Source organism: Lepidochelys kempii, chromosome 15, assembly GCF_965140265.1.
Source record: "Lepidochelys kempii isolate rLepKem1 chromosome 15, rLepKem1.hap2, whole genome shotgun sequence".
Lineage (NCBI taxonomy): Eukaryota > Metazoa > Chordata > Testudines > Cheloniidae > Lepidochelys > Lepidochelys kempii.
Genome location: NC_133270.1, coordinates 12807974 through 12822375, shown reverse-complemented (window position 1 = coordinate 12822375; position 14402 = coordinate 12807974). Strand labels below are relative to the sequence as shown.

Genomic DNA, 14402 nt, shown 5'->3' with positions numbered 1-14402 from the left:
CCTTAGAAAGGGAATAAGCAGCAGGATGAGCACGTAGTGAACAAAGACTGAGTTTGCTGCCAACGTCCTCAAACAGTATGAGAGACGGGCTGCACCAGGGGACAGGGGCAGACTCACCACCAAGGCCAAAGCACTTAAGCACGTGTTTAACTTGCAGCACATGCTTAATTCCCCTTGACTTCAGTGGGCCCTAAACCCCTGCTGACACAATTGGATGATTTGGTGTGAAAATGGGATAGTGACTATGAAGTTTATAGATACAGATAGGAAAGGGTTAAAACTGCTCCTCTTCCCATTGCCACCTTCCCATTCTAAAGTGGCAGGAGAGGGGATAATTAGATTGTGGGGATAATGGGCCAAAGCGTTTAAACGTTTAAAACATCGTTCTGATTGGACAGACCAGTCAGGCTGGGTGTTTGCAACAGGCCAGTTCCTTTGGGTAGAACATTACCAGAGCATGCAGCATGGACAAGTGCTAATGCATACATGGGAATATGGGTAGGGCTCCCCTGGCCAAGGGGCAGCCCAGGGCCTTTCGAACTAAAGCAGCACTGAGTGCTCCTGCCAGCCTCACACACTAATAACATGCGGACCAGGAGAAGAGAGAATCTGCCTGTCTAATCTCCCGTCTCCTGTATTATGATTTATTTAACAGTTGTACAGAGCAGCCCAGGAGCCAGCGAGTAGAGGCAGTCTCTGTCCCAAAGGGCTTGCAACCCGAGTTGATCGGTCTGCCTTTGTTATTTAGCACATGCATACAGCACCACGGGTGAGCAGACGGACTGACAGCGGTGCTGTAATGGTTCAGGGTCCCACGAAGATTGGGGTGCAGTGAGTTTGAGGTGAGTGTGTTGCTCACCAATGGAGGAGCCAGGAGAGTGCCTGTTCTTGGCCAGCGCTGGATTGAATAAAGGCCCATCACTGTCAATCCCATGCATGAAAACATTCCTTTCTGGGCTTTGCGGTTTGTTTTGAGCACAAAAGAAGTTGCTACAGCCCCATCGCCTTTAAGCAAGCTGCTGTCAGCGGGCCCGGTACCCTGAACCAGTCACAGCTATGCCAGTGAGCTCCTTCCATGGGGGAGGCTTGCTGCAGAGACATTGAATTCAACAGCCTGCCTGCCCCACCTCTGGGGTGAGTGCCAAAGAGAACTCTTGCTGCTTTTCACCTGTCTTGATCCATGCCTGCTGCTGTTGTTCCCGTTGCCGGGGGGTGGGGGGCGACCTCTTTACCAGGCTGTAACGGGATCTCTGGGGAGGATTTTACTGCTGCTTGTTTTTACAGACTGCTGGGGCTGTGAGTAGCTGGCAGCCAGTGTGCCAGGGACACCTGCACTTCCGAGCCAGCTGCCACAACACAACCAGCCCCTACCCCTGCACTGTCGGACTGGGGCCCTCACAGCTACTCACAGGCTGATAGAAACAGTATGCAAATGTGTGCACTGAAATGTACTAAATCCCTTTGGGCAGCTGTGGAGGGATCCCCTGGTCTGGCTTGTCCCTCTCCAAAAACAAAACAACAAAAAAGCTCTCTGGAGGGCTTAGTCTTCCAAATTCGTGCATCCCCAAGATCTGCATAGGTCTCAGGCGATCCCCCAGTAGGCAGGACTGAGATGCACAGAGGCCAAGTGCCTCTGTACCTGCTCTCTACCCACAGCAGCCCTCTTACAGCCCTGGACCAGCACAAACCAGCCAGTGCCACCAGATCCCTCCACAAAGGGTCCAGATCCACTGTGTGGAGTGGAGAAGCACTCAGGCATGTGTGTGGATTTACAGTGGGAGTTGATGTGTCAGACAGTGCTCATCTCCCCTTCCCACTGCCTGCCTGTCCCCCTGGACTCCCAGATCTGGATCCTCATGGATCCCGCCATCCTTCCCCTCCACATGGCTTCCTGTGAGGTCAGAGAGGGCAGAACTCCCCAATCCACAGCCACCCTGCAGGAATCTGTTGGGTTTTCATCCCAGGATCTGGCCCTTTGATGGAGTTCTGATACAAGTGCATCTAAAGGGCGCTCACTCTGTGTTCACTCAGGCAGTTCCCCGCTGAGATTCCCAAAGAGCTCCACATGAGTACAGCCCAGGGAAGGCCGGTGTGGAGATGCTTGTGTCAAGCTGCCCTGCAGTGGCTCAAGATTGTGGCTACCAACCTCAGGCAGACTGCTGGGAAACAGGGAACAAACTCCAAACTGGCTGTGAATTCTATACTTAGATTTCACCAACCAGTTATCAAGTTGTAAACTCCTCAGGGACTATAACAGCCTTAACATGGAGTCACAGACAGTCTCCTTGGGTGCTCCGATCTATCTTGTCACCCAGGTAAGTGTGCCTTTGTGATAGATGGTCCCTTACACAATGGTCACAGCTATATTTAGGTTTCAGAGTAACAGCCGTGTTAGTCTGTATTCGCAAAAAGAAAAGAAGTACTTGAGGCACCTTAGAGACTAACCGAAAGCTTATGCTCAAATAAATTGGTTAGTCTCTAAGGAGCTATATTTAGGTTATTCCCAATCCCAGAGAACCAGTCAGTTATCGCAGGTCAATTGCACCTTAGATCTCACACCAAAGACAATGCTTGTAGCCAATCCTGTAATAAACTATCTAAAGATTTATTATATAGGAAAAGGAAACAAGAGAGTTATGTACAAGGTTAAAGCAGGTAAACATATATATGCACAAATGAGTTCCCATCTTAAGTTTCAAAAAGTAATAAAGACTTCTATAGTAAGTAAGCTCTATATGGCTCACCCAGGCTAAACATTGCGGATCTTTTGCTTATGCCTGGCAAACCTTGCCCCCCAGCGTCTAAGCAGCATACAAAAAAAGTTCCTTCTTTATCAGGCTTTTCCCCCCCCTCCTCCCTTCTGTTTTGGGCTGCAAACCTCAGCTATGGAAAGAATTCACTTGCATGACTTACCTTCATGGGGGGAGGGGAGAGTAAACAACAAAGTCTTTTGTCCTCTTTAACATTCCACACCAGTCTGTCTGGTGTCCATTGGCCTTCCTGGATGGGCAGAAAAGAATACCTTCGGTTGGAGACCAGCTTTTCACCTAGTTAACATCTCTCTCCTGTCTGGTGATTTACACTGTTACAGAGGCTTACAATGCAAATGCTCAGATATTACCTGATAATAGGGTACAGATGTTACAAGTGAGATTAATGCCGGCAGTAACTTCCAAGCATTCCATAAAGTCTAAAGTCAAATGCTTGTTTTAACAACACTACCACCCAGGTGGACCAGGCTGGTTCCCACTATGTATTTGTCAATGTTCAGTTGAGACATGAACATCCAGGCTGCCAGCGTCACACCCCAAAGTGCCTGGTGTTGGAAGGTTCATGTAGCATGTGGCTGCTTAGCATATCCTGAAGCACATCCGGCTCTTTAGTTTAGTTTGTTTTGATAGAAAGGCTGTTATGTCAGGGCAAATTAAGTTACTCTCAGCTTATTAAAATCATGTTGTAATTTCTCAACTGGTAATTACATGCGACAGCAGTGATTCTGCCTTCATTCTAGGCAGGAGCCCTGGCTAGAATTCGACCAGCTGAGTCAAGCTACAAGGTGCTTCCCAGCTCTGACAGGTTCCCCCCGGGATGTGACTTGGAACTGAGGTACCACTGAGTCCCCCTGACCCAACCAGCCTCGGCTCCCGTTACACTGTACTGCTATGACCCGCCTGCCAAGCCCTCTGCCAGGCTCCAGCACACATGCAGGTAGGGTCACACCCAGCTGCAGTTACATGCTGAAAGGTTCTTTAACCAGCCCCTGCACAGGAAGGCACAGGTAGGGCACTTTCCGGTTCCTAAGACACGCACCTCTTCTCCGAAGTGTAAACCCAAAATTATACCATTTTGCGCTGCACAGAGAATTGTACAGCCCCCTCGCTCAATGTGGAGAGGAAACATACAACAGCTTCCTGCCCCGAGTTATGATTTCCACGCACACTGGTTTTAGACAAAGCAAAAGCAGGTTTATTAACTGCAAAAGAATAGATTTTAAGTGATTATAAGGGACAGCAAACAGATCAAACCAGAATACGTAGTAAATAAACATAACTTCACATAGGACGGTAGCACGTACAATCCAACGAGATATTACTGTCTAGCAGATCAAGACTTTTAGAATGACACCTCACAAGGCATACTTTGTGCAAATCATATCCTAATTATATGACAATGGTGCATACTGGGGTGCCAGGGTGTCACACCGGCATCTACACTGGGAAAACTGTCAAGTTGATTTGGGCGTAGCAACCACGTTACCGAAACCCAACCGCAACGCAACCCCTTTCCTAGTGGGGACAGCCACAGCAGTGATGAGAGGGAGAATACGGTATGCACAGAAAGCACCTTCTCAGCACTGGAAGTGGTCCCTCCACAGCCAGTTCAGCCCTCATTTACAGCCAGGCAAACTTAGTGAAGTCACTGATCTTCCATATCAGGGTTAGGGCACATTAGGGGAAAAAAATGTAACCTAGTGGACAGAAAACTGGACTGGGACTCAGGAGTTGTGGGTGATATTATTGGCTCTCCCGTTGGCCTGCTAGGTGATCTTGGGCAAGTCACTTCACTGCCCTGTGCCTCAGTTTCCCTATGTGTAAAATAGGGATAGTGATAATGAATTCCTCTGTTAAAGACCTTTGAGATCTATCGATGAAAAGTGCCATCTGAGAGACAGCAAGGTGCTGGTGGATACTGTGGGGGAAACCTCTGCTATTGCTGAGATCCCTCACTGCCTTGTACCTTGTATAGCACAGAACTGCCTGCAGCAGATGTTGTGAGGCCTGAGAGGGGACATGGTGAACAAATAGCCAAAGATATCAAGACGACAACAACAGAGGAATTCTGCAGGCATGTCGGAGGTAGAAACTTGCTGGAGAACCAACACTGTGACTGCACCTTGTGGATACTAAGGGAACAGCCAAAGTGGCCTCAGAGATTGCAGGTGAACTAATTTAGTTCTTTGCATCAGTCTTCACCACAAAGAAACACCTCCCCCAGATTACTCTTGCCAGGCAGGAGGGGTGGGGCCTGGCCAGGGGCAGAGAGATCAATAAAGAGCTGATGGAACTACCTGAGAAACGAGGGCCCAACCCTACGATGAATCCCGAATGGGCACAGCACTTGCTACTAAGAGTAGCCCACCACCTTCCACGCCCAGCTGCATGGGGCCCTGATTCAGAAAAGGACCTAAACATATGCTTGAATCCATCCTTACTCAGGAAAGCACTTAAGCACACACTTAACTTTAACCATGTGTTGAAGTCCCACTGAAGTCAATGGCACCTTCACAACTCAATAGGACTTAGCCCTGGTCTACACTAGGACTTTAGGTCGAATTTAGCAGCGTTAAATCGATGTAAACCTGCACCCGTCCACACTCCAGGCCGACTTAAAGGGCTCTTAAAATCGATTTCCTTACTCCACCCCTGACAAGTGGATTAGCGCTTAAATCGACGTTGCCGGCTCAAATTTGGGGTACTGTGGACACAATTCGATGGTATTGGCCTCCGGGAGCTATCCCAGAGTGCTCCATTATGACCGCTCTGGACAGCACTCTCAACTCAGATGCACTGGCCAGGTAGACAGGAAAAGAACCGCAAACTTTTGAATCTCATTTCCTGTTTGGCCAGCGTGGCAAGCTGCAGGTGACCATGCAGAGCTCATCAGCAGAGGTGACCATGATGGAGTCCCAGAATCGCAAAAGAGCTCCAGCATGGACCGAACGGGAGTTACGGGATCTGATCGCTGTTTGGGGAGAGGAATCCGTGCTATCAGAACTCCGTTCCAGTTTTCGAAATGCCAAAACCTTTGTGAAAATCTCCAAGGGCATGAAGGACAGAGGCCATAACAGGGACCCGAAGCAGTGCCGCGTGAAACTGAAGGAGCTGAGGCAAGCCTACCAGAAAACCAGAGAGGCGAACAGCCGCTCTGGGTCAGAGCCCCAAACATGCCGCTTCTATGATGAGCTGCATGCCATTTTAGGGGGTTCAGCAACCACTACCCCAGCCGTGTTGTTTGACTCCTTCAATGGAGATGGAGGCAATACGGAAGCAGGTTTTGGGGACGAAGAAGATGATGATGAGGAGGAGGTTGTAGATAGCTCACAGCAAGCAAGCGGAGAAACCGGTTTTCCCGACAGCCAGGAACTGTTTCTCACCCTAGACCTGGAGCCAGTACCCCCCAAACCCACCCAAGGCTGCCTCCTGGACCCAGCAGGCGGAGAAGGGACCTCTGGTGAGTGTACCTTTTAAAATACTATACATGGTTTAAAAGCAAGCATGTGAAAGGATTACTTTGCCCTGGCATTTGCGGTTCTCCTAGATGTAGTCCTAAAGCCTTTGCAAAAGGTTTCTGGGGAGGGCAACCTTATTGCGTCCTTCATGGTAGGACACTTTACCACTCCAGGCCAGTAACACGTACTCGGGAATCATTGTAGAACAAAGCATTGCAGTGTATGTTTGCTGGCATTCAAACAACATCCGTTCTTTATCTCTCTGTGTTATCCTCAGGAGAGTGAGATATAATTCATGGTCACCTGGTTGAAATAGAGTGCTTTTCTTCAGGGGACACTCAGAGGAGCCCATTCCTGCTGGGCTGTTTGCCTGTGGCTAAACAGAAATGTTCCCCGCTGTTAGCCACAGGGAGGGGGGAAGGTTGAGGGGGTAGTCACGTGGTGGGAGGAGGCAAAATGCGACCTTGTAACGAAAGCACATGTGCTATGTATGTAATGTTAACAGCAAGATTTACCCTGAAAGAGTGTAGCCACTGTTTTCTAAAATGTGTCTTTTTAAATACCGCTGTCCCTTTCTTTTTCTCCACCAGCTGCATGTGTTTCAATGATCACAGGATCTTCTCCTTCCCAGAGGCTAGTGAAGCTTAGAAAGAAAAAAAAACACACTCGCGATGAAATGTTCTCCGAGCTCATGCTGTCCTCCCACACTGACAGAGCACAGACGAATGCATGGAGGCAAATAATGTCAGAGTGCAGGAAAGCACAAAATGACCGGGAGGAGAGGTGGCGGGCTGAAGAGAGTAAGTGGCGGGCTGAAGAGAGTAAGTGGCGGACTGAAGAGAGGGCTGAAGCTCAAATGTGGCGGCAGTGTGATGAGAGGAGGCAGGATTCAATGCTGAGGCTGCTGCAGGACCAAACCAGTATGCTCCAGTGTATGGTTGAGCTGCAGCAAAGGCAGCTGGAGCACAGACTGCCACTGCAGCCCCTCTGTAACCGCCCTCCTCCCCAAGTTCCATAGCCTCCACACCCAGACGCCCAAGAACGCGGTGGGGGGGCCTCCGGCCAACCAGCCACTCCATCACAGAGGATTGCTCCAAAAAAAGAAGGCTGTCATTCAATAAATTTTAAAGTTGTAAACTTTTAAAGTGCTGTGCTTAAAGTGCTGTGTGGCATTTTCCTTCCCTCCTCCACCACCCCTCCTGAGCTACCTTGGTAGTCATCCCCCTATTTGTGTGATGAATGAATAAAGAATGCATGAATGTGAAGCAACAATGACTTTATTGCCTCTGCAAGCGGTGATTGAAGAGAGGAGGGGCGGGTGGTTAGCTTACAGGGAAGTAGAGTGAACCAAGGGGCGGGGGGTTTCATCAAGGAGAAACAAACAGAAACTTTCACACCGTAGCCTGGCCAGTCATGAAACTGGTTTTCAAAGCTTCTCTGATGCGTACTGCGCCCTCCTGTGCTCTTCTAACCGCCCTGGTGTCTGGCTGCGCGTAACCAGCAGCCAGGCGATTTGCCTCAACCTCCCACTCCGCCATAAACGTCTCCCCCTTACTCTCACAGATATTGTGGAGCACACAGCAAGCAGTAATAACAGTGGGAATATTGGTTTCGCTGAGGTCTAAGCGAGTCAGTAAACTGCGCCAGCGCGCCTTTAAACGTCCAAATGCACATTCTACCACCATTCTGCACTTGCTCAGCCTGTAGTTGAACAGCTCCTGACTACTGTCCAGGCTGCCTGTGTACGGCTTCATGAGCCATGGCATTAAGGGGTAGGCTGGGTCCCCAAGGATACATATAGGCATTTCAACATCCCCAACAGTTATTTTCTGGTCTGGGAATAAAGTCCCTTCCTGCAGCTTTTGAAACAGACCAGAGTTCCTGAAGATGCGAGCATCATGCACCTTTCCCGGCCATCCCACGTTGATGTTGGTGAAACATCCCTTGTGATCCACCAGAGCTTGCAGCACTATCGAAAAGTACCCCTTGCGGTTTATGTACTCGGCGGCTTGGTGCTCCGGTGCCAAGATAGGGATATGGGTTCCGTCTATAGCCCCACCACAGTTAGGGAATCCCATTGCAGCAAAGCCATCCACTATGACCTGCACATTTCCCAGGGTCATACCCTTGATATCAGCAGATCTTTGATTGCGTGGGCTACCTGCATCACAGCAGCCCCAACAGTAGATTTGCCCACTCCAAATTGCTTCCCAACTGACCGGTAGCTGTCTGGCGTTGCAAGCTTCCACAGGGCTATCACCACTCACTTCTCAACTGTGAGGGCTGCTCTCATCTTGGTATTCATGCGCCTCAGGGCAGGGGAAAGCAAGTCACAAAGTTCCATGAAAGTGCCCTTACGCATGCGAAAGTTTCGCAGCCACTGGGAATCATCCCAGACCTGCAACACTATGCGGTCCCACCAGTCTGTGCTTGTTTCCCGAGCCCAGAATCGGCGTTCCACAGCATGAACCTGCCCCATTAGCACCATGATGCATGCATTGGCAGGGCCCATGCTTTCAGAGAAATCTGTGTCCATGTCCTGATCACTCACGTGACCGCGCTGACGTCGCCTCCTCGCCCGGTAGCGCTTTGCCAGGTTCTGGTGCTGCATATACTGCTGGATAATGCGTGTGGTGTTTAATGTGCTCCTAATTGCCAAAGTGAGCTGAGCGGCCTCCATGCTTGCCTTGGTATGGTGTCCGCACAGAAAAAAGGTGCAGAACGATTGTCTGCCGTTGCTCTGACGGAGGGAGGGGCGACTGACGACACGGCTTACAGGGTTGGCTTCAGGGAGCTAAAATCAACAAAGGGGGTGTCTTTACATCAAGGAGTATTTCAGGCAGGACTTCACGGAGGGTTCCAATAAGAAATGGTGCACCTAAGTTATCGTTCTTATTGGAACAAGGAGGTTAGCCTGGCCTCTGATTGATACATGGCTAGATTTACCTCGCTGCACCTTCTCTGTGAGTGACTGCAGTGTGACCTAGAGGAATGAGTCCCCTAGACAGGGGAGGGGGGGAAGCAAATGAGTACAAAACAAATCTGGTCTATTTCTTGTTTTGATCCATTCCATCTATCTTTTACATCTTTGGCTGGCAGCAGACGGTGCAGAAGGACTGCATCCATCCACATCTCATGGCTGCTCGGCAGAAGATGGTACAGTACGACTGCTAGCAGTCCGTATCGCCTGCCCGTTCACCATAAGACGGTTCAATAGGACTGACTGCAGGACTAAAGAGAATGACCTGGTCAAGTCACTCCAAATTTAGTCCCTGCGCCCATGTCTGCCCAGGCGCTCCCAGCCGACATGGCCAGGAGCACCTCGGACATGACGATGATGGCTACCAGTCGTACTGTACCGTCTGCTGCCACAAGGCAAGGGGTTGCTGCTACTGTGTAGCAATGCCGTACCGCGTCTGCCAGCACCCAGGAGACATAGGGTGACGGTTACCTGAGTGGGCTCCATGTTTGCCGTGGTATGGCGTCTGCACAGGTAACTCAGGAAAAAAGGCGCGAAACGATCGTCTGCCCTTGCTTTCACGGAGGGAGGGAGGGAACGGGGGCCTGACGATATGTACCCAGAACCACCCGCGACAACATTTTAGCCCCATCAGGCATTGGGATCTCAACCCAGAATTCCAATGGGCAGCGGAGACTGCGGGAACTGTGGGATAGCTACCCACAGTGCAACGCTCCGGAAGTCGACTCTAGCCTCGGTACTGTGGAAGCACTCCACCGAGTTAATGCACTTAATGCACTTAGAGCATTTTCTGTGGGGACACACACACTCGAATATATAAAACCGATTTCTAAAAAAACGACTTCTATAAATTTGACCTTATTCCGTAGTGTAGACATACCCTTACATAAGTCCTGAATGCCTTCCTCAATCAGGGCCTCTGTTTGCAGGATCAGCCCCTTAAGCTACCATCCATCTCCAAGATCGAACAGCACGCCTGTGAAAACACTGAAGGTACCAGCAAATGAAGTTGCCGAGTGATGAGTAAAACCAGCCATTACACTAGAGGACTAGAAGTTGATCAGTGTTGTAACTTTTAAAAATGCTGAAGGGAGCTCCAGGAATTCTAGACCAGTGAACCCTACCTAAGTACTGAGAAAACTAAATGAGAAAATCATTAGACAGAGTTATAACCCTCGTCTGATCAGTGCAGTGTGATAGGGCTAAGCCAGCAGGGTAAATTGGTGGCTATCATTTATTAGCAAAACTGGATAAAATGTGTAGAACGGCTGGGTATCATATATAGAACTCTTTGATAAGGATTTTAATAAAGTGCCCCAGAAGGGGCTGTCAAGGACCCTTGGTAACCACAGACTGTGATATACAGACCTGTCCTGGACTAAAAACTGGTTAAAAGACAGGAAGTTAAATAGAAATAAATGACACGAGCTCAGCATGGGGAGTGCTTTGAAGCGGGTTGCCCTATGGCTCAGTGGGAGCTGTACTCTTCAATGTATCTATTAGTGACCTGGGAGAGGGAGTGTTAATGAAACGGCTGAGCATACAAATTTAGGTTATCAGACCCCGGGGAAGTTTGCAAAGAGCTCATGAAGAGCTTGAAAAAACTGGAAAACAGGTCAATATGATGGCAGATGATACATGCAGGGTGATACCTGGTGGAAAACAGCTTACTGATGGGTTTGGTTTAGGAGCTCTTTTCACCCAGCACGAAAATCTCTCTCTATCAATGTGTGAAGACATGCAGTAAGAAGCTGACGCGCTCACTGCATGTGTCATCCGGATCCTGATAGCTTCTCATTCAGTCCCTCTTATCCACAGCTTATAGATGAAATTGTGTCGAGGAAGGGGAAAAGGGATTTCTTTGGAAAGGATAAAGGGGACCGAGGAGAGAGTTAAGAATCAGAACTGGCAAATCAATCAACAACCGCCGGAGTTCAGTGCTGAAAAATAATCCCATAACTCTGTCTGTGCTGCCTGTATAGGAAATGGCATAACACAGAGCCTGTGCTGGGCAACCTGTACTCGTGTTTAAAAAAATCAAAGTGTTTTCCAGTCTAAGGCAGCTGCTTATAGCTGAGATTGCACTAGAAATTACAGCTAACAGACAGAACAATTCAAGATCAAACTGAGGTAGGTCACTTCATTTATTATGATGGGCATCTGCTGCTGGCATGCTCAGACCATGCTAAGGTAATTTCACATCTGAAAAGCAAGGGCAAGATCAGTGACAGCAACAGCTCTTCCCCTTCCTACTTACCAAATCTGGCAGCAGCCTAGTATCCTGGCCACTCCAGCTACATGTGCTGTGGGCATGCTACCTGACACCTCACAACATACCCACCTCCTTCCCCTTCCCACCCACCCCTCCAAACACACCTGGACACACACAAGCCTACCTGGAATTATGTCTGATTTTCCCACAGAGTCTGTGTGGCATTTCACAGATGTTTTCAACACATCATCTCACTGGCAGTTTGTCCGATGTGCTTCCCTGAAGAGAAAGGAGACTTCTTGAGAGCAACTTCCTTCTGTCTGTTCTCCTGAGGGTGAAATAGACAGGCTTAAATAAGTTGCAATACCTTGCCTGGACACTAGATGGCATGTGCCATGAGTCGTAGGAATTTAAAGGTGACCTGTGATTTTTATTATTAATTTTTTTTTTTTTAATGAGCAAATTAGCATGTAAAGGTCCCAAAGGAGACAGGTTACATCAGGTGTTCTGCACCACTAGGCTCGATTCTCCACTGCCCTGCTCCTGGCATGGTGCCTGTGGTATTACAAAACTGCTCAGATCGGGTAGCATTTTGCAAACCCTTTGCTCTGAGATAAATGACTCAACAAAGTGCAGGGCAACAGAGAAGCAGGCCCATAACCTAGGATTTCAGTTCCTGTCTCCTGACATTAGACTGGCTGGTAGCCCCCACTGTCACACCCCAGCATGCCTCACGCTGTGATGTCACAGCCGTCCCGCAGTACCGCTCAACCTGGGGCCAGGCCAGAGGGGGGTGGAGTAAAGTGAGTGCCATTTAAACATAATAATGACCATTCTCGTCATCACTCTTGTGTCCCTCTGACCTTTGCTCTTGGGGCGTTGAGTGAAAAAAATGCTTACAAAACTACGACAGTGCTCTGCAGCTGTGCTGCTGCTTCTTGCCACTTGAAAGTCACTCTTGCAATATTTGGTGCTTTTCTTCAAGTCTCAGCTCCAGGAGACATGAGGTTTTGGGAGCATCTCAACTTTCATTTCAAGTCAAGGAAATTTCCTTGCGGCTGCAGAGAAAAGCTTGAAAATGTGACCCCGGAAGGCTATGACACCAGCAGGCTACGACACCACCAGGCTATGACACCAGCAGACCATAAATGGAGCCCAAAAGTTGTTATTCTTAAAAACCTCGGTATTTTAAGCCAGTGTCATGATTTCTGAGGGCCTGACTCATGACTTTTGAAGGCTTGGGGTTGGCAACACTGGAAAACGCCAAGCCTTTTGTTGCAGAACAACCAAAAAAAAACTTTTCTGAATTTTATTGGAACAGCTGGCCCAGCTCACAGCCAGGAACCCAGTCAACCTGCCTCCCCCCCCCAGGAGGGCAGCCTGGGGAGCTGGCCAGGTGGGGAACTGGCCAACGGACCCCCCAGGAATCCAGAGATTCCTGGGACCCTTGGGTCTGCAGCAGCCCACCAAGCGAACTGGCAAGGCGCTGAGGAGCCAGGTCTTGCTTAGCAGGCTGTCCTGTAGCCTGGGAGCCTTGAGTCCAAGGCAACACACTCGGTGGACTGCCCTGAATCTAAGGCCTGGTCTACACTACAAGGTTAGGTCGAATTTAGCCGCAGTAGGTCAATTTTATAATGAATGCTTCTACACAACCAACCCTGTCCCACCGACCTAAAGGGCTCTTAAAATCGACTGCTGTTCTCCTCCCCGACAAGGGGAGTAGCGCTAAAATCAACCTTCCTGGGTCGAATTTGGGGTAGTGTAGAGACAGCGAGAGTCAACCTGCTGAGGAGCTGTGAGCCTGGCAGCTTGGGAGCTGGAACTCCCAGTCAGCCCGCCAGGCTGGAGGCGAAGGAGCCAGGCAGGGGAGCTAGCAGCAAACAGGCCGGTTTCCAAGCCAGCCTGGCCAGTTTCTTGAGAATTGTCCCATTCCTGCCGAATATTCTGTTTGGATGAGCCAGGCTTTGCTGATGGAAAAGCATTGCCTCCCAGCTAGATCGAATTGCAACAGGTACCCCAAACATGGCCTGAAGCCAGCTGCGCAGGCTTTGGACCGCAAGTGTATACTTCAGAACTTTCCATTGTATAAAGGAACTTGAGATTTAGCTTTTTAAAAATAAGCTATTACATTTGAGGCCTGGTCTAGTGCTCACACCCAGGAGCCAGGAACCTAACTCTGCCTCTAACAGCAATGGCACATCGGTGCCTCAGTTTACCCATCCATAAAATGGGAAGAGTACTACTTACTGCCCTGCATCACTGGGCTGTGGTAATGTTTGTAAAGCGCTTTGAAAAGGGAAAGCTCTCATTACTAAGCATTACGGATACCTCTCAGGACATGCTAGCGTCAGGGTAGTAGGGGATTGATGGCTATATTGCACTAAAGAAGGTTAGAGTTCACCTGTTTCTATCTAAGCTCTGTTCTGTTAACGTACTTGCTGAGATACCAGAAACAGGAGGTGAGAAGGAGGTCGGTGCATCTACAGCAGTGTCTGTGGTAGCCGCTCTCTTTCCTCCCCAATTTTCTTTCTTCCAGAAATTCCTTTAAAGATGTAGATGAAGATCCTTATGAATGAGCCTTTTGTGACTGATGCTACAAGGCAACCGTTGCCTAACACACATAAGCCAGCTGCGTTGAGCACCGGAGGACAATGTCTTTTTGTAATATGCAGGGCGGGTGGGGGGGAGGGGTACATTGGCCTCTGCTGTTACTACATTAGAAATTCCCTTTACTCCAAAGGTTAACATGGTGAATGTCGATGCCGAATGTCATAGTTTCTGACCGTGCATTGGGAAGCAGGCTCAGTACATGGTGGCTCTCCAATCTGTGCAAGGATAGTGCTCGGATGGAGGAAATGACTAGTGTGAACGGCAGACACCGCACACGTGTGCGAAAGACTGTTATTCCACCAGAGCCCTGAACTGGAAAAGCAAGGACAACGCTTGCACTGACAGGCCCAATTGAGCTAGGTATTCATAAT

At 49.2% G+C, this 14402-nt stretch overlaps 2 protein-coding genes across 5 annotated transcripts in view; one reads left to right on the top strand and one right to left on the bottom strand.

Annotated features, from left to right (window-relative positions):
- Positions 1-11749, bottom strand: part of GGT1 (gamma-glutamyltransferase 1) — a 62440-nt gene extending 50691 nt beyond the window's left edge. Inside the window, exons 1-3 of one of the 4 annotated variants that reach the window (XM_073313700.1) lie at positions 11606-11744; positions 10090-10196; positions 2914-3000 (exon numbers count right to left, since the gene is read on the bottom strand). Coding sequence is in view for 1 of the 4 variants with exons in the window: in XM_073313704.1 (XP_073169805.1) it covers positions 11606-11646 (41 nt within the window). In the remaining 3 variants the exon portion in view is untranslated. Of the gene's footprint in view, positions 1-2913; positions 3001-10089; positions 10197-11605 lie in introns of all 4 variants that reach the window. The other 3 variants (XM_073313702.1, XM_073313703.1, XM_073313704.1) reach the window with 3 other exon arrangements.
- Positions 5305-7340, top strand: LOC140898726 (uncharacterized). The gene is made up of 2 exons (XM_073312956.1): positions 5305-6231; positions 6820-7340. The coding sequence occupies exons 1-2, from the start codon at positions 5649-5651 to the stop codon at positions 7245-7247; spliced, it is 1011 nt and encodes a 336-aa protein (XP_073169057.1). The 5' UTR covers positions 5305-5648; the 3' UTR covers positions 7248-7340.
- Positions 11750-14402: the final 2653 nt, after the last annotated feature.